Below are 23,730 nucleotides of genomic sequence, written 5' to 3' on the forward strand. Positions count from 1 at the left end.
GTACAAGAAAAAGAAAAAATGATTGACAGGAAAAATCATGCCCACCCTGTCTACACACGCCATCTATACACACTGTCCATACACACATACTTGGTGTTTCCATGCCAGTAGCAATTCAGCACTGGTGGCAAGGCACTAGAAACCGTTTCCCTACTCTGGAAATAATTACAACCACAGTTATTATAGTAATCATATTTAAATTCATGAGACAGAACTACCATACTGAACCATCTGACTTTTCTGATGGTCTTGCTGCCATTGGACATGGCATACTTAAAAGTCTGGGAGGTCTACAACTATCATTCATTTCCCAGTGAACGATTATTCTGTAGCTTCTTTTACTAGAGCCAGCAGTAGGCATCTTTAAATGTCCCATTCTTTCTAGACAAAATCACAGCAACCTCACAGAGAATGAGTTTTGTTTACTTTCATGGATCAGAGGTCCTCTGTATTATCCTAGGACTACTCTGTTGGAAGTAGTGCTGTTTAACGTGGTGTAAGTTACAGTTGTCATTTGTCATCCAACCAACAATCATTCTGCTGCTTTATCCACTGTCTGCCTCGTGTGTCTGTATTAAAATCTAAGCCCACCTCTCCTTATTCCCTTGGTTTTAACTACCAGATTTACCAGTTGCTAAGCCTTGTTCTTGTCTAAGAACCACAGGATGGAGTCTCTTTGTCTTCAGGGGTTTTTTTGTGTGTGTGTCAGGAGCGACTTGAGAAACTGCAAGTCGCTTCTGGTGTGAGAGAATTGGCCATCTGCAAGGATGTTGCCCAGGGAACCCCCGGATGTTTGATGTTTTACCATCTTTGTGGGAGGCTTCTCTCATGTCCCCATATGGAGCTGGAGCTGACAGAGGGAGCTCATCCACGCTTTCCCTGGGTTGGATTTGAACCAGCAACCTTCAGGTCAGCAACCCAACCTTCAAGTCAGCAGCCTGCCGGCACAAGGCTTTAACCCATTGTGCAGCCGGGGACTTACAGCTGAAACCTAAGGCTCATGCTTCTTACTTGACACAGTTGTCTTGTGCAGAATGTATTTATCTGAAGAGAAATGCTACTCCCATCTTTACACTGATTATTTAAAACAAACATTTTCAAGCATTAGATGTATTAGGATAAATGACCTCTTATCATCATCAAGATAAAAGCTAGATTAAGAGATTGTGTGAAAGGGATAATACGTTCATTTTCATCACAGCTAATTGTAATAGAGAAGCAATCAATGGCAACAAACCATTGATTTGGATATATTAATGGGATTTTTATTGTTATGTATATCTAACATGCTCTTTTCTCAGTTAGAAACCTGTTTCTGTGAGAACATCACAAGTAGTACAGAAACTGTCATTTAGAAGTGGTTGTGATCGTAATATGTTCATAGGAAAAGAATTTCTCCTAAAGAAAATCTGTTTCTCTGTCATAACAATAAGACTCTCTTTTATTGATATCAAGCAGCCTTGGTATATTGTATTCACAAACTTCTGCAAGAGGACATTTTGTATATGCATTTTATCAGACAGATTTATACCCTTTGAAAAGAAATTTACCAGGTGTTTCACTGAAGGATCAAATATCCCTCTATAGTGATGTTCCCCTTGCTAGGATCAAACATCCATCCCTTTGCTAAAATGATGGATGTCTCTTTCCATACTGCTGTTCCCTAACTCCATTCATCAAACTCAGACTCCCTTGAAAGGAAGAAAGAAAAACGTTCCAGGAGGGCTGCTTCCTTGTAAGTTCCCCATTCCCACCAATGGGCCGGATCTTTCCAGATCTTTTGGCTACAGACCAAAAATGGCTATTCGGCAACCTGCCTGTTTTTGGGAGGTGCACGAAAACGGATCTGCGAGTCTCCCAGAATTTGGCCAGAATGTGATGCAGAATGTCTCGCAAAAAGTTTTTGCAGTTTAATAAACTTTTTCTATGTTTTTATGATAGAATCAATTAGGAAATGACATTTATAACCCAGGAACAAAAATCAAGTTACATGGTGTTATTTATGTATAACACCAGTAACATGTCTGAATGTTTTTGCTTAGGTTTAATGCTTGAGTGGGCAACTGCAGTGGGTCCTGTGGGCAATTTTCTACCCTGAGAACCTCTGGTGGGAGGAGACACATGGATTGCCAAACTACAGAAAAACACATAAAACCAAAAGTGTCTGAAAGTTTTAAAAATCTGAAATTTCTGAGATGAACAGTACAAGGAGACTCACTGACAAATATAAAAAAAAATAGATGTGGGGCAGAGGAAACCCTTTTTCTAAATCCCAATGCTGCCACCAATATGTGGAGATGTCAGGCAGAGGGGAATTTATTTCTTCTTTCTTCCTGTTATTATTCACTTAGATGGTAGCGTTACTTAGTTTTAAATATAGGTGACAGAGACAAAACAAAAGAACAAAAACAAGTTTATTTCAGGCACAGAGCTTAGTGGTTACAGTTACTTTTTTATAGATACTTAGATAATGGTTGCAAAGATATTAACTGATCACTTTGGATCTAACTGGGATTGCTTCCCCTTACTACTCAGACTCTACACATAAACTCAAACAAGTCTCCTAACTTGCTTAATTCAACACCACTAGAGATCTGAGTTTCCCTGGTATCCCTAACCTGGAACCAGTGTCTTCCCTGTGACTAAAAATCACAGACTAAACTGTTTTTTAAAACATTCCCTCCTTTTCCTTCAAAAGGCGGTTGGCTCCGCCCTCGTTACTATGGTAACCTGCCTCAGAATGCTGAGCTGGTTACCATCCCCCTCGCACTGGTAACTAATACTTACCCTTTTAAACATAGCCAAACATGACTTTTAAAACAAAATTAAACATGACATCTATAAATCAAAATAAAAACACACTTCTTTACACCTTTCCAGAAGGTTTCAAGTCACTAGAGGGTACTAGGAAAGAGAGGTCACCTTTTTGTGGAGGAGGCATAAAAAGGCTGTGTAAAGAGTCTGGAGGGACCAAAAACAGCCAAGGGGATTTCGTGTTGCCCCTGATCATAATTTTCCATTACCATTCTATGCCAACCAATCACACCAATTTCAAATTGATACAAATTTTCTAGTGACATCTTCTTTAAAATCTCTGTGCCTCTAGCTTTTTAAGCTAGTTTGGCTCCATGTATTTACAAAGAAATCTAGTACACTTCGGGTGTTTTAATACTTACATTCACTTTCAAATGAGTGTCGTAACTATCACAATATCCCTTGTGAAATCCTACATGTTGTCTTTAACAGCCATGTCATAAACAAGCATTTATTGTAATGTAGTAAAGGGGGAAATGGGTGACCTTTACATAACCTACATTAGACAAGATTAGAAAAGATAAAAAAGTTTTGATGCTGCAATATAATGGCTCAGTGTTCAAGACGCTGGTACATGGTGACTGGAAATCCCATCTGATTCTCCAGTCATGCTGCAGGAGTCTTGTGGCTTGAGTTGTAATTAAAGTATTTGTACAGATAATTGTTGATAATTCTTTGCTATGCTGACTATCTCAGCAGCTGTGGCAGAGGTATAGCACTATTGAGAATTCCCCTTTTACCTGTGGTAGCAATTGTCTTGTATCAAAAATAAATCACTCTTAAATGCCCTTGGGTCTTTCTGTTTAGCGCATTAAGCCCAAAGCCATTCCTTCTAAGTTGCTGTGCTATTTCTTATTATGATGGGGATGATGATTATACATAGATACGGTTTCATAACCTTGAGCAATATTTACTGTTTGCGAGTAAGAGACCAAATAGTTAGGAAGCACACACATAAGCCAACAGATGTTGCAAAGTAGTACATGAGGCAATGAAGTTAAAATGATTTGCATTACATGAGGATGAGACCCACAATTATATGAGAAGGCAAATGGTGAATGTCTTTTTATGTCCTTAGCCATGGGAGACATTTAAATAGTGACAGCTGTGCCACTTTGTGTTGATTGATTTTAACTTGTAAATTTCTATTCATTTACATTAGCCACAGTCACATCAATCGTACAATATTTGAATGATATTATACATGTCACATTATAACTTATTATCAATATGTTTACTTGGAAGTAAATTAGATCTCCTTCAGCAAAATTTGCTTCTTTGTGTAAGTTACTATTCTTTTTTCCCTCCGTTTCATTTTAACCAAACTTCAGATTTCAGTATAGAAAAAACAAAAGATGCAAAAGATCTTACACTTACCTGTGATCTAAATGGTGAATGGAAAAAATAACACCTGAGTTTAAGCGAGCTTGTTTGAGTGACACCAAAATTGTAAATTCATGTTTATTTCTTAGCTTCTGGAAAAAGAGTTCTGCTTTCTCTGGAGATGCTTTTACATTTCTTGAAGTACCTAAAATGAAGAAAAATAAAATCCCTTCAATTTGAGCAGAGGTATTTCATATATTAGTAACAGAGTGAGTACAGAAGCTATATTTGCACTAGGTTAGCCCTAAAAACAAATGGCTATCCAATGACAATAAAATCCTAAAAGCTCTGTTAGAGGCTTCCACATCTGTCATGTTAAATAATTTCATGCAGAATCACATTGCTGAGTTTTCACACTTAATAGTGTAGGTTCTACCTGATACTTTAAATTTCTAATGAAAATTTGTCCTCATCTACTATTTCCACAGCCTTTTGGAGTCACTGAAATCCAACTCCAGGTGGCATCCCAAATGATCCCTCCTATCTCTGATACATTTTGCTACTCCAGCAGTGGAAGCTCAATTCTGGATATTCTAAAGATTTCCATTAAAAAGGGATTTAGTTCAGTTTCGATAACAATTAAGAATACTTAAGCATTTCATTTTAAACACAGTACTCTCTAAAGTTAGGTCTTTAAACCCTTTTTCTTTTCTAGCTGCATTGCCGCAAATGGTTCCTTAAATGTGGACAGCCTTGTTCTTCAACGGAAGTCTTTAATAAATTATGAAGCAGCTCAAAGGCAATTACTTCTCGGTGTTCATTGTTTCAGCCATGCCATGCTAACAGAATGGAGTAATACACATTTGTATTCTGTAAGATGGTTTAGATGTGCACTAACGTTTTCTGACAATATAAACAACTTATTCCCTAAAGATAGCAAAAGAAGAAAGAAAAAATCTGGAAAAAAAGATTTTCACCTAGATTGTGACCCACAGAAAACATCGAATTTACAAGGAATAGTGGATAACATCCACAATAGTAGCCAAAAACCCATTAATTGCAATTTCTGGATGGTGTGATTTTAATATTGAATGCAATTTTATATGTTTAATATGTATTAATTTTAATTAAATTTATTTTAAGTTTACGGTTTGTTTGTGTTTTTAAGGCATTGAATAATTGCCATATATAAGCCACCTTGAGTCCCCTTCAGGGTAGAGAAAGGTGGGCAATAATAATAATAATAATAATAATAATAATAATAATAATAATAATAATAATAATAACTTTATTTTTGTACCCCGACTCCATCTCCCCGAAGGGACTCAGGGCAGCTAACATGGGGCCAGGCCCAGTTAATTACAACAAACCGAAATAAAATACATAATACATGTCATCAGCAGATAAAATACCGCAGATAAATAGGGTAAATAAATAAAAGCCTTATATTTGAAAGCAAAACATTAAGGAATTTGTGGGACATTGCAATTTTTGAATTGCAATTATTATTTTTTGAATTATTATACATCATCTTGAGCACAGAAAAGATCAAGCTGGAGACGCTGTATATAAAAAATAAGGAAGTATGTCTATAGAAAAAAAATGAATTTTGGAGTGTGGTGATTGGTATCATACGTGTTTCTGCATTGGTCATGCTAACTAGTGATGATGAGAGTTTTGGTCAAACAAATAAAACTGCCATAAAGAATGTCTTATCTATGGAAGAAACACTGGCCAGGGAAACTGATTACTTGAAATGAGGGTATGTTTTTGCCCCATTCTTATCAAAACTATTAGTATTCAAATATGGAACATCTCTAGTGATTCTTGGCTAGTTTCTGGTATTGGAGTATCATAGTTTATTCACAGCAGTCACAGCTATTTTTCCAAAGCAAAAAAAAAAAGGAGTTACAGTAACATTTTCAAATAACTTTTAATATAACTGCTTCTCAAAAGTAATTCAAGTTATTTGGTTTTGGTTAATTAATAAAAGAACCACAAACTGACAAGCCACTGGTATCATTCTCTGATCTAATATGTCATCACCAACAACACAGCATTAGTCATTAGAACAGGTCACAACACCATGTAGGTTCTACTTAGGGAGGCCAGACCTCCATAATTATACTGTAAATGTAACTAAAACCACTATGGTTATGCTTCAAAGGGGGTGAGGTTGTTCTTTGCTATAGTGCATTTGTGCCTGCAAGTCAACTATGTACTTATGGTGACCCCATGAAGTTCATATAATTTTCTTAGGCAAGGAATACTCAGAGCTGGTGTTGCCAATTCCTTCCTCTGAAGCATAGCCTACAGCACCTGGTATTCATTGGCAGCCTCTGATCCAAGTATTAACCAGAGATGCTTGGCTTTGAAGTTTAGATATCTAAAATTGTGAGAAAGATTTTAGTGAAAAGTTGCAAAAGAAAGAGGGCATTGTATTGCAAAGTCTGCAGTAATAATAACAATTTGATTAATTTTGGTCTCAAGAGTATTGTGTATGGATGGATTTTTGGCTGGGCAGGTTGGATTAACATGGTTGGTGACCCAGATTAGTATCAAAATCCTCTGTCCCAGTATTTGCTGTTGAAGAAGATGTGGAATAGAATAAATAAATACCACATTTCTTCAATTAAGATGCCATCAATTGTAAGACACACCCTAATTTCAGTACCACTAACAAAAAAGCTTTATTCATACATATAAAAATCACCTGCAATTTGAAGACACAACCCATTTTTGATACGTTTATATGTGGAAAAATACATCCTATAATAAAAGGGTAATAATATGTACGTAAAATACTCTCCCCCATACACATAAATATTCTGTGTGTCTAGATGTGATTAAGATGGATATATTTTGATATCTGGGCTACTACTGTAGCTATTTAATGAAAAGGAGCAGAATAGATTTGTTCCAAAGGATGAGCCTTGCTTGGGGAAGGAAGAAACCATATATCACAATAATAACTGTAAGATAACTAGTGCCCAAGAGCCCAGGAGGTTACTTCTGAATCTATATATATAAAGGAGTAATGGTGTCCGTTCCTCCCACTAAACAACAAAAGTACAAGCCCCAGAACCTAGACATTTGGCAACACAACCCACTATCCTTGCCCCTAGGTTCCGACAACAAAAAGAAAAGAAAAATAAAGTCCTAATTAGAGGGAGAGGAATAATTGTTTTTATCCAATTGCTGCCAGTTAGAAGGCTAAGCTCCGCCCGCTTGATCTAGCAACCCACTCAGCACAGTGTTAATAAAAGAATAAAAAATAAATACAAATAATAAAATAAAAAATAATAAAAACACTAAAAAATAATACAATAAAATACTATAATAACAAAATAACTAAAAATAATACAACAAAATAATAAAATATAATAAATAAAAAAGATAAGTTACAATAAAATTAATTAAAAATACAAATAACATCAAATAAAAATTCCACAACAATTTTAACCAATACAACCGCCACTTTGCCACAGCAACGCGTGGCTGGGCACAGCTAGTAGCATACATAGGATTAGGCTCAAAGGAAGCTAGAATCTGAACTTTGAGGCTAAAGCCAACCTCTAATTTGCCCTTAATAAATATGCATCTTACCGTTTTTTAATTTTAAAAAGCCAAATGAAAGTTCAGCTATGGTTTTCTTATTACAGATACTTCTTGAAACAAGGCACTGTAGCTAAGTGTAAATTAGAATTGTTTCACTCTTGTAACTGAAGCCTGCAAAACAATGACACTGGTATCCTGCTGCAGTTACACTATTGTAAGTTAGACTTACAACCTTATAATTGTTTAGTATGCACATTTATGATTGCAGCACCATTATCATGATTTCAAATGCCCTTAAAAACCACATTAAAAGCCAAGAAGCCATACCGAGCGAAGAAGTTCTGCAGTGTTTGCAAGTGGGATGCTGAAAGGTGATAAGCCCAGACCCTTTTTGCCAGTGCAGTGCAATGTGACAAGAAATTGTGGCAAGATCCTCTGCTTCTCCTTACCACACTATGGCTTGCAGGCAGATGAGAACTGGATGGCTCATCCTTCACCACCCCACTGTCAATTACTAGCACAATATTTTGAAAATATGTTTAGGAAATTGCTAGTGCCAGTGTAATTACTGCACCTGCTTTCAAAATGCTTTGAGAAAGCACCTTTTCAAAATATTTTGAAAGTATGAATTTTGAAATACTGTGATCCAAATGTTTATTATTTTGAGATTTCTAAATTTGTGGAGTTTGCATATGCTATTTATATTATGGAGAGCTAACTTCAATCCCAAAACAGGAACGTAGAGACCTTCAATTGGCAGGAATCAGATTTTTATCAACTACCGTAATTTTGAAATATATCAAGAAGGGGAAATACTTCCATGAGATGGAACAACAACACTTTATTTATATACCGCGCTATCTCCCATAGGGACTCAGGGCGGTTTACACATGGTAAACATTCAATACCAACATACAACATACAACAATCCAATAATAGCACAACAACTAAAACATAATAAAAATTAAAACAATGTACTCATTTGATATAAAAAGCAGCTTCAAACTGCTCCATTGGGTGATTCAACTACCAATGGGCATCATTTCCAGATCGATCATGACGGCTGTAAGGGCTGGGGTAAGACTCACACAGTAAAAATAATATAAAACCAGGGGTTGATTAAAAAAAAGAGCATAGGCCAGGATTACACCACTTCAGACCTGCTGAGTAGCTGTAAGGGTAACAATAACTGAACATGGCAAAATTAAAGGAAGTGGATAAAGTGCAGCACAGGGACCATATGATGGCCGGGGTGGTGTCTAAGATTTCAGGTTAGTCACTTCCAAATGCCTGTTGAAACCACAGAGTTTTGGAAGCTAAGTAACAGGATAAAATAAAAGAAGGTATTGCATAACAAACTGAGTTTCAGAGAAGTCCAATGGTCCCAAGTATCATAATGAACAATTCACTGGGATACACCAAATACCAGTCATGGAAAATAACACTGCAAGAGATTTTTTTTTTCATTTAAGAAACAGAATCTAGATTTTAGAGTTCCCATCCTAACCATCATTGAGCTCTATAGGTTCTCACTTTCTTGCTGCCTCAAAACACCATGGAATCCCCTTCAGAACGTTTGCAGTCCCCATTGTCCTGTCTTTGCCATCTAAGCACAAAGAACCAAGACAGACTACATGTCAAGACCTATATCAGTACTGATTGCACCATTCCAATTTAGCATAATATTGAGTTATTGGTGAGATAATCTTTCCCAAATGCCAGGCTACAACCACATGCTTCCCAGCAACAGCATTTCAGGGACATTTTAGGAACGTTAAAGCTATCTGCCAGGCACTCTCCATCTGGCCTCCTCTGCTCTGTCCATGGTACTGAAATAACTGCTCTATTTGCCATGGATTTTTAGCTCTTTCTCCTTCCTATCTATTAATGAGCAAATTCACTTACCCCTAGGACTGAAGTGGAATTATGTATAATTATGTTTCAAATAAACTGGATTGCCCAAATCAGCAATCAAATGGCTACACCACACTGCTATATTATTTGCATCTGGGTCAAAACTTTGATATAGTCCAGTTAATACAAACACTTCTATTTGGGACACCAGTTCCAAACAGCTGGCATGTCTCAAAGAATTGGAGGTAGCTAAAAACCCAATACATTTTTCCAAAATATAAGAGCTATGTTGTCACTGTGCCCACTGTGTCTCCGCTTAGTATCCATCCAAATAAGTTTCAGTTTCCTACAGTGGGCTGTGAAGACCTTCCTAAGCTAACTGCTCCAAATGGTTGTTGCTGCTGCTGATCATAGGCCCTGTTGCAATATTACAGGGGCCAAGAACATCAGATATGCATGTACTTTCTTCAATGTGATGTATGCAATCCTAAGCCACCAGTGCCCCTCTACAAACAGGACAGTCCCTAGGCAAGAGGATAAATTTACCCAAATCAGACACTGTAAGTGTCAATACCCCAAAACCAGTTGCAGGACATTCCAACCTCCCTGGATGCACAGTAAGAGATTTAAAGGCTTCAGTCCTTGAAGAAGAAAATTACAAGAGGACTAAAAAGAGAAACTACTAAATTGAATTATCTTCACAAATCCCAATCCAATATAAACAAATACAATGGCTTCATGTCATACTACATATATTAATACAAGAATCTTCACTACTGTACATAAAAAAGGAATCTTCTCAGAAACAGTTTCAAACCCCGAGGAATTGATGTTGATAAGCAGATTGACTGCTTTCATACATCAACACAATCCTGTACCACCTAACACAGCCATCTAACCCAAGAAAACATTGTAAATCAATTTATTAATGGACATGGAGAGAAAAGTCACATGAGAACTACAGTCCTGAAATCAAGTGATTTTCTCCAATATACTTACTACTAATAACATTTTTTGAACTACAGTCTAAGAAATACACCCCACACACACACCAATACAGAGTCCAGTTGGTTAACAATATTTCCTCAACCAGTGGAACACTGTATCCTCATAATCAGTTTCTAAGTGGCTCCGCTATAGTTCAATTCTAAGTGTAGATGTGAGGAACAGCGTGAATTTAATTTCAACCACTTGTGAACAGCTTATGCTTTTAGATTCTACTGTCTTGGGAACTTTCATAAAGGAACCTTAATGTCAGTAAGCACACTAGAAATGTCTGAATCATGACAGAGCAATAAATGAAAGCTCTTTCATTTTAATATCAAAATCGCCAGCAGAAAAGAAGACTTAGTCCTTCACTACCTCTAAAAAGAAAATGCATATTTGTTCTATTTTCAACATTATAGATGGCATTTCCAGCTTTAGTGACTTTTTAAGAAAAGTAGAAAAGAAAACCAATGAAACTTCAGAGTCTTCACAATTACATTCTCCAAAGAAACAATATGCAGCTTCTCTGACAATGATCATGATGAGAACAGAAAATGCCATCTAATGGAGCTCTTTTATAACAAAGACAGCCTGCAATATTCAGATGCTTCTTTGAATCCATGCAAGGCCAGCTCTATTTTGATCATATATTCAGTTTAGTATAAAGGATATCAGAATATGAAAGCATATAGGAGACATAAACTACAACTAAGCCCAATAGTTAAAAGCCAGTGGGTAGTGGTATTCGGCTATAACTCTGGAGACTGGGGTTTAAATCCTTGCTCAGCCACTAGCTGACTTTGGGCAACTCACACTATCTCAGCCTCAAAGAAAGGCAAGGGCAACTCACTCTGCACAAATTTGACCAAGAAGTCTACTGGAAGTCTGAAATGACTTGAAGACAAACAACAAGGACATTAAATACAGGCTTGTTTACCATTAATAGCTAAGTAGTAAGAGTAATCTTTACCACTAATCACATTGAACATGTAGTGTTATGACACACAACTGAGAAATGCAAACTAAACCAAAGTGGGTCACAATTGGGCTAACACCATTATAAAGTTGTATTTCTTTTGTTGTTGAGCATTAATGATTAAAAGAATTATACATGGACATCTAAAGCTGTTGATCTGCAGCTACATTTTTACATAGTACCCTGAATTAATTTAAGAGGTGGTAGAAAACATACCCCTGGTGGCGCAGTGGGTTAAACCGCTGAGTTGCTGAACTTACTGAACAAAAGGTCGGTGGTTCAAATCCGGGGAGCTGAGTGAGCTCCTGCTGTTAACCCCAGCTTCTGCCAACCCAGCAGTTCAAAAACATGCAAATGTGAGTAGATCATAGGTACTGTTCCGGTGGGAAAGTAACAGGCACTCCATGCAGTCATGCCGGCCACATGACCTTGGAGGTGTCTACGGAAAATGCCAGCTCTTTGGCTTAGAAATGGAAATGAGCACCAACTCCCAGAGTCAGATACAACTAGACTTAATGTCAGGGGAAAACCTTTACCTTTACCTTGAGAAAACATAAAAATATGAAAGCACTAAAAGAAACACTGATAATGGACTTTAGGTACTGAATACATTCAAACTCTTTTATGGATGCCATTATGATGCATCTTATTGGAAAGTTCATTAACTTTTCTTAACTTGCAATTTATAGTGTCAAGGCACCATACCTGATTATTACAATTTATTCTGAAAAATTTATTCCTAAAAGAGTAGATGTTGAATTAATGAACATTTAGGCAACACTTTTTAAAATGTCACTAATATAACTCTCATTTGAGTTATATTGGATTTATGCCAATATGACTTCTGTATTAAGGTGCCATTATCTAATCACATCATATTCTGCTAATATATTTTGTTTGCGATTATTGGTTGTAATTACAGTATAATACAGTGGGACCTTCAAATCACTGGGGTTTGTTCCATAAACACCCACTGATACCAAAATCCATGGATGCTCAAATCTCGTTATATACAATGGCATAATAAAAAAAAAGTGTTCCTTGTGTAAAATTGCAATATCAGTTTTTTAGGATGATTTATTTATGTGTGTGTGTGTGTTCATTCATTCATTCAAGTCATGGAAGGTTGAATCCATGGATATGTGGGGTGATTGTATTGCCAATAATGTTGTTGTCTTACACAGATGAAATCTATAGTTTTAGAATTCTGTCCTGTTCAGGTACTATCTCAAAAACCAAATCTGACACATGTTTAATATTTTATGGCATCAATCTCACTAGAAACATCAGTTCAACAGAAAGAGGAAAATCCATATACAATGCTGAGCAAAGAGATACTGTTGATCAGAAGACTGTAAAGCCCCAATCTAAGACATGTGATAATTTTTGCAACAATCAAAGCCATGTGATCTCTTTAAAAAAGTCTATTTGAAATCAGCAGAACTTATTTCCGAATGAGACTGTTTAGGGTTGTTTGGTGCAAAGTTAGCCCATGTTGAAATGGTTAACAGAGAAAGTCGAAGCACGTTTATGCAGAATTCACACTGTACTCTCACTCCCAGCTACATGTGTATAATAAAATTGCTACTTTAGTCTAATTGGCATTGAAATTTAAATTGTATTTATTTAATGTTTAGAATCCAGTCACTCTCTCTTTACAGTATTATGTAATTTGTGATTTTATTGTATTTCATTTTGACATATGTAATCTATCAATCATTTAGGCTTTTGTAACAGAAATATAATATGCTTTCAAGCTGGGATTTTCAAGTATGCAATTATAATGGCCACAATAATGTGTTGTATAAAAATTGATTTACAATCAATGATTTTTCCCTTTCTACACCAAAAATTATTTTATCATGTACAAAAACTGTACACAGTAAGCTGTCACTACTTATTATACAAGCCTACATTACTTACAATGGAGTATTAGTATCTCCAATATTTCTGAACAATTTTGAATATTCTGAAATCTTCTGATAGAATAGTACAGAAGACAAAATAACAATAGAAACTGTATCTATCCAGAAAAAGAAGGGAAATTTAGGATATAAATGCTTGTCAAAAGTACTAGACACACATAAAAACAGAGAAATCAATCTATTGTTCTTTCAAGAACTATCTCATTTCAGAAAGATTGGCTAGCTATAAAGGCATTTCATTATAAATTGTTTAAAATTGCCCAGCTATACTCTCTGTTGATGCTGAGCTAAAAAATGAAAAGAGCAACCTCAAGATATAGCTCAGCAGCAGATAACATTTATGTAAGTCTCACATAAAATCTATGGATCTAATCCAGACTAGTTGATGTGTGATGAGATAGATTTTGATCCCATACCTAATTTCTTCAAAGTAAACAATGCCAAAGGGGCAGAATAATCTGGGCATTTGTGTCTAAGAGATGCCCCAGATCCAGCTTGGATCTCCTGAATCCTGGTCCATGTTTCCAGATGGTCCAGCCATCATCTTACTAGCCCCTTCAATAGTCTGTGTATTGCCACTGCCACTTCCCACCAGCCACAGGGTATCCCTGACTTTGCTTAGTGTGAAGTAAAGTTGGGTTAGGGGCAAAAAAAAGTCAGGATAGTTACTGGAAATCACTGTACAACATCATGAAAACTGCCAGTGCTAGATTTTGGGCAAGTATTTTTTTTTTAACTAGCGTAGGCAAGGCTAGTGATATTTATTGCTAAACTAGCTTGGGGACCCAGCGGTGCCCTGGTGATTTGAAAAGGGCATTTGTCGGCTGGGTTATTTGTTGGCTGGGTTCAGTGCTCTCTGGATAAGGGTGAACTACAACTCCCATATGCCAAGGACAATCACCTCCAAACCAGGCCTGTATGCACAGTTGGCCATATTAGGTCAGTTTGCCAAGTTTGGTCCAGATCCAATGTTGGCTGGGTTCAGTGCTCTACGGATAAGAGAAAACTACAACTCCCATATGCCAAGGGCAGTCACCCCCAAACCCTGCCAGTATTCACAGTTGGCCATGTTATGTCTGTGTGTCAATTTTTGTCCACATCATCATTGGCTGGGTTCAGTGCTCTCTAGATAAGGGAGAACTATAACTCCCATATGACAAGGACAATCACCCCCAAACCAGGCCTGTATGCACAGTTGGCCATGTTAGGTCTGTGCACCATGTTTGGTCTAAATCTGATGTTGGCTGGGTTCAGTGCTCTCTGGATAAGAGAAAACTACAACTCCCTTATGCCAAGGGCAGTCACCCTCAAATCCTGCCAGTATTCATAGTCAGCCATGTTGGGTCTGTGTGCCAAGTTTGGTCCAGATCCATCGTTGGCTGGGTTCAGTGCTCTCTGGATAAAAGTGAGCTATAACTCCTAAAATCAAGGTCTATTCCCACAAACCCCTGCAGTATGTTCAGTTGGTCATGGGGGTTCTGTGTACCAAGTTAGTTCCAGGTCCACCATTGGTGGAGTTCAGCGTGCTCTTGCATTGCAGGTGAACTATATATCCCAGGACCTATAACTCCTATGAATCAAGGTGAATTTTCCCCAACCCCCTCCAATATGTTCAGTTGCTCATCAATTCCTCTGTTTGCTGTGTGCAATAGGAAAGAGTAGGAAAAGGTTAAGGGAAGGGCAGTGGGTAGGGTCATGCAAATATCACACCAATAGAGAGAGAAAGGAACACTGGGATGTCTGTGGTGGAGGAAAAACAGAAAATCTAGGATGAAATGGTCCCTGCAGGAAAGCCTTCACTTGGGTGGGAGGCAGTATTGTTTTTGTGGAAGGCATTGGCAGGGCTCTTAGACATGTTCATACTACTCACTATAACCTGCAATGTCAGTGGAGGGAAGGCCATTGGTGTCTCCCGAGATGTGGGAGCTATAGCTGTTTGTGGAAGTGGGAGCCTGTCTGTATAAGTGGACACCCCTGCCACACACACACATAATATTTTCACTTTTATTATGTGTATAAATAAGTATGCACAGGCTCAGGCAATATGTCATCTTACTTTCAGTAAGGCTAAATCTGCAATCCTTAAAAAAACGTTCCTGGAATAAGCTCTGTTACTTCTAGCCATCACCTGCAGTATTGCAAGCTTAGTCACAAATAACTTGTTTTGTTGTTTTCAGTTTGATTTGCATTGCACATTTCTGTATGCTTACTAAAAATAATACCTGTTACGTTTTGTGAGCTTTGCACTGGAGCTTGTGATTTTTATTATGATTAACTTTAGTTGGACTATAGGCCTTGTGTATTATTTGTAAAACAGATGTTATTTGATGTTAAGCGTAAACTCATTTACATTACTCTCATTCATTGTCCTATTATATTTGGACCAGGGAGAATTTCAAGAACTGCCATCTGTGCCTCTTTGTGGCTGATTAGTCACCTGCAGTGAAGCTTGTGCCCTTTGCAAGCTTTCATTCAGCAGACACTGGCAAACATCAAATGAAGCAGTTTTCTTCCTTTCTATCAATTGGTTTATTTGAACACATATACTATCCCACCCCCATCCTCAGATTATTAACTATATATGCTGACTTAACTGTCTTTATTTTAAAGCTCTATTTGTTTATTTACTACATTTACATCCTGCCCTTCTCACCCTGAAGGGGACTCAGAGCGGCTTACAAGTTATATGTACATAAATATATTATGTTATTAGCATAGCACAATATTAGCATTATATATTACTATATTGTACTATACCACTGTACTGTAATATTATTAGTAATATTACATGTAATATATAATATATAATTAATATTATTATATTGTATTATTAGTAGTATTAAATTGTATTACATTATAATATTATTATCTATATTATATGTATATACATTATATTATATTATTGTATATTATTGTATATTATATTGTATATTATATACTATACTATATATATATATATATATATATATATATAAAATTAGCATAGTTATATATTTTTTTATTTTTTTATTTATTTACAGCATTTACATTTATATTAGCATAATGACACAGCAAAGACAGGGAAAAAGGGAGAGAGGGGAGGGGAAAATACTGAATCAAACCTTGTCAAAACTTGCTTCTTCTTTATCCATCAATTTAGTGTTTCTTTTTGCTAGTTATTATATTAAATTGGCATTAAGTAAAGGTAAACATTTCCCCTTGACGTTAAGTCTAGTCAAGTCCGACTCTGGGGGTGGTGCTCATAAAATAATAATAATAATAATAATAATAATAATAATAATAATAATAATAATAATAATAACAACAACAACAACAACAACAACAACAACTTTATTCTTGTACCCCGTCTCCATCTCCCCGAAGAGACTCGGGGAAGCTTACATAAGAAAAAAAGGCCATGAATTTAAAACACAATATAATAACATAGTTATAAAACAACATAACATGCCAATTATCAAAACCAAGACATCAATTGCTACAGAGGGTGATTAATGCAAAACTCTGAGTAAAGTCCATGAGTAAAATAGAGACAGGTGGTGGAGGACAAGGAACCGATCATGTTAAAACACTAAAACCTATAAAATGGGGGTCAATATTAAAGTGCAGCACCATTTGAAAACAAGATACATGCCTGGTGGCCTCTTCACTCAAAAGGGCATCGGAACATCCATGTTTTAGACTCCGGTGGAAGGCAGACAATGAAAGAGCCAGTCTAATTCCCTGGGGAGCGAGTTCCAGAGTCGGGGAGCCGCTACTGAGAAGGCCCTCTCTCTCATCCCCACCAACCATCCTTGAGATGGAGGTGGGAGTGAGAGAAGGGCCTCCCCAGAAGATCTTAGGGCCCGTGCAGGTTCGTAGGGGAGGAGGCGATCGCGGAGATAAGCAGGTCCCGAACCGTTTAGGGTTTTGTAGGTGATAACCTGCACCTTGAATTGGGCCCGAAAACTTATCGATAGCCAGTGGAGCTGCTTAAACAGGAGGGTTGACCACTCTCTGTAGCTAGCTCCAGTTATTAATCTGGCTGCTGATCTCTGCTTCCTAAGTCATGTGGCTGGCGTGACTCCATGAAGCACCATAACCTTCCCGCCGAAACGGTACTACTCAATTTTGCATGTTTTCAAATGGCTAGGTTGTCAGAAGCTGAAGCTAACAACGGGAGCCACCCACACCATCCTGCGGATTTGAACCACCGACTTTCTGGTCAGCAAGTTCAGCAGCTCAGCGATTTAATCCACTGTGCCATCACAGCCTCTTATTGGCATTACTGTCTTCAAAAACAGGAAAACAATGTGCTTCAGCAATTACAACTTTTTAAACTATTAAAATTGCTTTTTCCAAAAGCAATGTCCAAACATGTAAACTGAAGGACACTTTAAAGACCTATTGCTACCAAAATAGCATCTTTATCCATCTCCAGTTTCATTAGCTCAGTTAAAAGCAGCACATCAATATATTTGTTGAATAAAGCAAGGAACTTAAGCAAAATTGCTAAAGTCTAAAGAAATTACCGAAGTCAAAGAAATTTGAGATCGTTTCTATACTACACAGGCCTCTACGTTGTTTCCTAATTAACCAACTATTTGCTTTCTTTTTAGACGTTTCTAATACTCATGTCTGCAAAGAAAATCATGGATGCCTGATTGAGTCATATTTGAAAACTAAAAAAAATGATAAGTTTCTAAGCATGTTCATGTTTTAAAAGCTGGTGTAGAGCATTTACTGCTAATGTAAAATGAAGCATTTTCATTAATCTTGCTAAAAAGTCCTATTGGCAATGTTGCTTTGTTTTAAGTGAATTGCAAAGCTGTTTGGTACTTCCTGGTGCTGTCAGTGAATAGAATAAATGTGTGTTTCAATACAACGTGATAGAAAAGTTTGACCAGGACTCAATGATTTGTGGTTGGTGCAAGTTATTCCAGTTATTTGAAAGCAGAGAAATCCATCATATGTTCTGGATCTTGATTAAATTTTAAATAAATTATGGTGAAAGGGGAGAAATCAGCAAGAAAAGTTTCACATTTTCCCCTTTTCTCAATCTATAAATCTTTTCATTATGACCTTCTACAAAAAATATTTCAAACAGATTTATTATGAATGTTGTGGCAGTGACCTGCTGAAACCAGTCGATTTTAAGCTGTCTTAAAAGTTTAGCTCAGTATGTGAAAAAAATAATTAACTTGATCCACCTGCAGTTCTTAGAGCTTAGATAGATACTTCTTTTCTTGTTCAGTTTTCTATTTAGAAACATATTGAGGATAAGAATCCCTTGACCATTATGAACTTTTGAGGGGGTACTGTTCCATTATCTGGGTGGAGGCCACTAGACGGCACTAGAGAGATAAGGATAGTCCATTTTATGGAGAGGGAGTTGAAGGAGAAAACCCATTTCCCCCATGGTTGTTGTATGTTTTCCGGGCTGTATGCCCATGTTCCAGAAGTATTATCTCCTGACGTTTCGCCCACACCCTGTGATCTTGGCCATGAAAGCCTTCGACAACACATTTCCCCCATTTTTGCTGGTTATTCCCCCTTCCCCCTTCCCATATCATAACTGAGGGGTTTTTGCATGACGGGGACATGAGTGGGGGGAATAACAGGAAAACAGTGGAAATGGTTTTCCTCCTTCAACCCATCCTCCACTATCTTTCCCTCTCCAGCACCCCCTTGTAGTCTCCGCCTGGATAATGGAACAGTACCCGAGAGAGTTTCCACATACAGTAGAGTCTCACTTATCCAACATAAACGGGCTGGCAGAAGCTTGGATAAGCGAATATGTTGGATAATAAGGAGGGATTAAGGAAAAGCCTATTAAACATCAAATTAGGTTATGATTTTACAAATTAAGCACCAAAACATCATGTTAGACAACAAATTTGACAGAAAAAGTAGTTTAATACGCAGTAATGCTATGTAGTAATTACTGTATTTATGAATTTAGCACCAAAATATCACAATATATTGAAAACATTGACTACAAAAATGCATTGGATAATCCAGAACGTTGGATAAGCGAATGTTGGATAAGTGAGACTCTACTGTACCTAGAATTAGTACAACAACTTACAAATAAGACAATATTTCGATCGGACCTGATTTCAATCCTGACATCCTTTTGATTTCAGAACCCAGCAACTGAGTAGAATAGTTATATGCTAAATCAAAATTCTAAAAGAAAATCTGTCCCGTGTTCAGTGCTGTTATTGTACACATAGAAAGTGCAAACAGTATGTGTACAATCCCTTCGGTAGTCACACATGTCCCCAGACCCCTAAAAACCTGCTCTGGGGGGCTCTCTTGAGCGGATTTTTTGTACTAAGAGGAAATAATCCATTCCAGTCTTGTTTCAGGCCCAGCCATGGAATGGAGACAGCTTTGGTCGCCTTGGTAGATGATCTGCAAAACCTTGCTCTTCCGACAAGCTTTCGATGGGTGAAAAACTCGGGGCTATGTCTGTTTTTATTGTTGTTTTATTGTTGTTTTTATTGTTGTTTTATTGTTGTTTTTATTGTTATTTTAAACCTAAGTGTATTGTTTTAATCTATTTCTGTAAACCGCTCCGAGCCAAACTGGGAGTAGCGTTATGCAAGTCTAATAAATAAATAAATAAATAAATAAATAAAATACATCTACGTAGAGAACTTGACAGGGGGTGTGTCCCTGTTTGCTCTCCTGGATCTCTCAGTGGCCTTCGATATCATCAACCATGACATCCTTCTGGGTCACCTGGCTGAAATGGGACTTGGAGGCACTGTCCTGCAGTGGCTCCACTCCTTCCTGGAAGGTCATACCTCATGACCATTGTCTTGTGGGATCCCTCAGGGTTCAGTTCTGTCCCCCATGTTGTTTAACATCTACATGATGCCGCTGGGAGAGATCATCAGGAGTTTTGTAGTTTGGTGCCATCTGTACACAGATCACACCCAACTCTACTACTCATTTCCATCAAAAGCCAAGGAAGCAGCTCAGACCCTGAACCAATGCTTGTTAGGTGTTGTGGACTGGATGAGAACAAACAAATTGAAATTGAATCCAGACAAGACTGAGGTCCTTCTGTCAATCAAAAGGCAGATCAGGGTATAGGGTGGCAACCTATGCTGAATTGGATCACACTCCCCCTGAAGACACAGGTCCGCAGTCTGGGGGTCCTCCTAGACTCATCGCTAAGCCTGGAGGCCCAGGCATCAGCGGTGGCCAGGAGGGCCTTCTCACAATTAAATATTTTGTACCAGCTGCAACCATACCTTGAGAAACCGGACTTGGCCATGGTGGTCCATGCCTTGGTTACATCCCATTTAGACTACTTTAACAGGCTCTATGTGGGGCTACCCTTGAAGAATGTCCAGAAACTTCAAGCCAGGTTATTAACAGGTGCTGGACCCAAGAAGCATACTACCCCGCCCCCAACTAAAGCACCTGCAATGGCTGCCAATTCCTTTCCAGGCCCAATTCAAAGTGCTGGTTTTGATCTTTAAAGCCCTAAACAGTTCAGGTCCTACTTACTTATCTGACAGCATCTCCTCATACCAACCTGTCCATTAAGATCTTCTAGGAAGGCCCTCCTCTCATTGCCACCACCATTGCAAATGAGGTTGGCAGTGACAAGAGAGAGGGCCTTCTCAGTGGCCGCTCCAACTCTTTGGAACTCCCCTCCCCAAGGACATTCCCTGACATCTTTTGAAAAACAGCTGAAGACCTTTCTGTTCGAAAGCGCAAGTTTTTGATGAAGACACTCAGCTGTAATGACAGGAGGGCTAACTTTTATTGAATCGCATTAATGTTACCATCTGTCTTGTTGGGTTGCCTGCAATAACTGTATTAGACAAATGTTTTTTAAATATGGAAGAGCCCTAGGGCATCTTAAAAGCAGCTGAAAAAAGTGGAATGGTAGAAGATTAAGCAGGAGTGCTGCTCCCAAATTGCGACAGTTGGGGCCCTTCCAGACAGGCCCTATATCCCAGGATCTGATCCCAGGCTTTCTGTTTATCCCAGATTATCTGGCAGTGCGGACTCATATTATCCTGTTTAATGGAGAAAACCTGGAATCAGATCCTTGGATATAAGGCCTGTCTGGAAGGGCCTTGGAGGGTAAGCGTATATATGTCTCATGTTTTCAAGTATGCTGATAGTTCTCTCTCTTTCAGGGGTGGGAACCATCTAAATCAGTGGTTCTCAACCTGGGGTCCCCAGATGTTTCTGGCCTACAATTTCCAGAAATCCCAGCCAGTTTACCAGCTGTTATGATTTCTGGAAGTTGAAGGCCAAAAACATCTGGCGACCCCAGGTTGAGAACCACTGATCTAAATGTTGGATTTCCACTTGGATGTACTGGTCCACATGACAGCCATCATTGCTGTGGGGGTTTTCATTGGCTTCCTTTAGCTCAATTTTTATTATTATGGATAGTCACTTGACTTTAGGGCCAGAACGGATAGCATAAAATAGATGCAAACATTTTAACATTGTTTCCTGAGCAGAAGGGAAGGAAAATATCTCATGTTTTATACTATTTTAACCTCTATATTTTTTTGGCTTCTCTGTTTTCCTGTGGGAAATTTCAAATTGGAAATGGAGATTATCATCCTCCCCAATCCCTCTCCAAAGACAGCTGGAGACTAAAGGAGGAGCATTATGTATAAATGGATTTATTCATTCTGCAATAAATGTGTGCATGCACACGTGCCTTCACGTTGCCTGACATTAATTTAATTCAGTTTTCTAAGGAAAGCAATACTTAAATGTGGTTTTGCCAGTTCCTTCCTCTAAAATATAGCCTACAGTACCTGATACTCACTGGTGATTTCCTATTCAAGTACTAACCAGGGATGACCCTGCCAAACATCCAAGCTCAGAGAGGTCTAGTACCTTTAGGATATATATGAACTAGTGATTAAATAGATAACCCTAACCACAAGGCCAAAATATCCCCCTTGTGTCTTCAAGGCTAATCTTAAATTTCTGAAATATTTATAATGCTTTCAAAATTTTCCTATCTCAATAAAATATTACTTCATTTGTCTGGCACAGAAAAAATCACAATCAATTCACAATACAAAAATATATCATCTTTCAAAAGAAAACATAGAAACAAATATAAAATCAGTATGGGAGCTGTAATGTGGGTTACACAGAGTGCTAATATACTGTTTTACAAATTGGTCTGTTTTAGTTTTATTTTCTGATAGCAGTTTGTGCCAGAAAGAATGATTTGGGAGGCAACTAACTCTAAAGTTCCTTCATGCATCATGCCGACAGATTAAATTTGCTCCTTGGTATAATATACCTTCACATGCTCTATCACAAAAATCCATGGCATAATTATTTTGTATTTTTATGTTCTTTGCTTGCTGAAATAATTTAGTATAGTGGTAGACATAAGTGCTAAATATGGTAACAAAAGCAGGCTCGCTCTGAATGAATCCTATATTCGATAGAAAACTTGCCACTTTTCTTTGACTGTATCATCATTTATTTAGTTTAGTATTTATTTAGAAGGTAATACAATAGAGTCTCACTTATCCAAGCTTCGCTTATCCAAGCTTCTGGATTATCCAAGCCATTTTTGTAGTCAATGTTTTCAATATATCGTGATATTTTGGTGCTAAATTCATAAATACAGTAATTACAACATAACATTACTGCGTATTGAACTACTTTTTCTGTCAAATTTGTTGTATAACATGATGTTTGGTGCTTAATTTGTAAAATCATAACCTAATTTGATGTTTAATAGGCTTTTCCTTAATCCCTCCTTATTATCCAAGATATTCGCTTATCCAAGCTTTTGCCAGCCCGTTTAGCTTGGATAGGTGGGACTCTACTGGAGTGTTATTGAATAGAGTCAAATGAAGTCTTTCAGATTGATATGTGCATTAAAGAAATTACGCATCCTTCCTTAGCCTGGCACTCTCAAGATGTGTAGGACTACACCTTCCAAAATCCATAGTCACATTGGGGGAACCTGGTTTCCTTGGAAAATAATGGCAGATATGCATGTGTTTTAGTTACTCATTAGCATGCTTTCTTTTGTCCACTAGACATGTTTTCTATTACTCAGTTAAGAAACAACAGACAAGTTGGAGCAAAGGTAGGCAATGTATACCCATTCAAATGTTTCTAGACTGGACCACCTGGCATTCCTTATATTGTCCATACCAGCAAAGGTTTATGAGAGTTATAGTTGCAACATCTAGAACCACGCTTGCCCAACCATTTGAGAGAGCTGGTAAAATGGATTATTCCCCAATGCATGGATTGCGAGTTAACTTTACTTGGATTGACTTCTAAGAAATTGAC

At 37.6% G+C, this 23,730-nt stretch overlaps 1 protein-coding gene across 5 annotated transcripts in view; it reads right to left on the reverse strand.

The window, feature by feature from the left end:
* Positions 1–23,730, reverse strand: part of nell2 (neural EGFL like 2) — a 185,518-nt gene that overhangs the window by 154,648 nt on the left and 7,140 nt on the right. For all 5 annotated transcript variants that reach the window (XM_062982513.1, XM_062982514.1, XM_062982512.1 and 2 more), the window contains exon 3: positions 4,192–4,342. In XM_062982513.1, coding sequence (XP_062838583.1) covers positions 4,192–4,342 — 151 coding nt within the window. The remainder of the gene's footprint in view (positions 1–4,191; positions 4,343–23,730) is intronic.

Source organism: Anolis carolinensis, chromosome 5 (assembly GCF_035594765.1).
Source record: "Anolis carolinensis isolate JA03-04 chromosome 5, rAnoCar3.1.pri, whole genome shotgun sequence".
Lineage (NCBI taxonomy): Eukaryota > Metazoa > Chordata > Lepidosauria > Squamata > Dactyloidae > Anolis > Anolis carolinensis.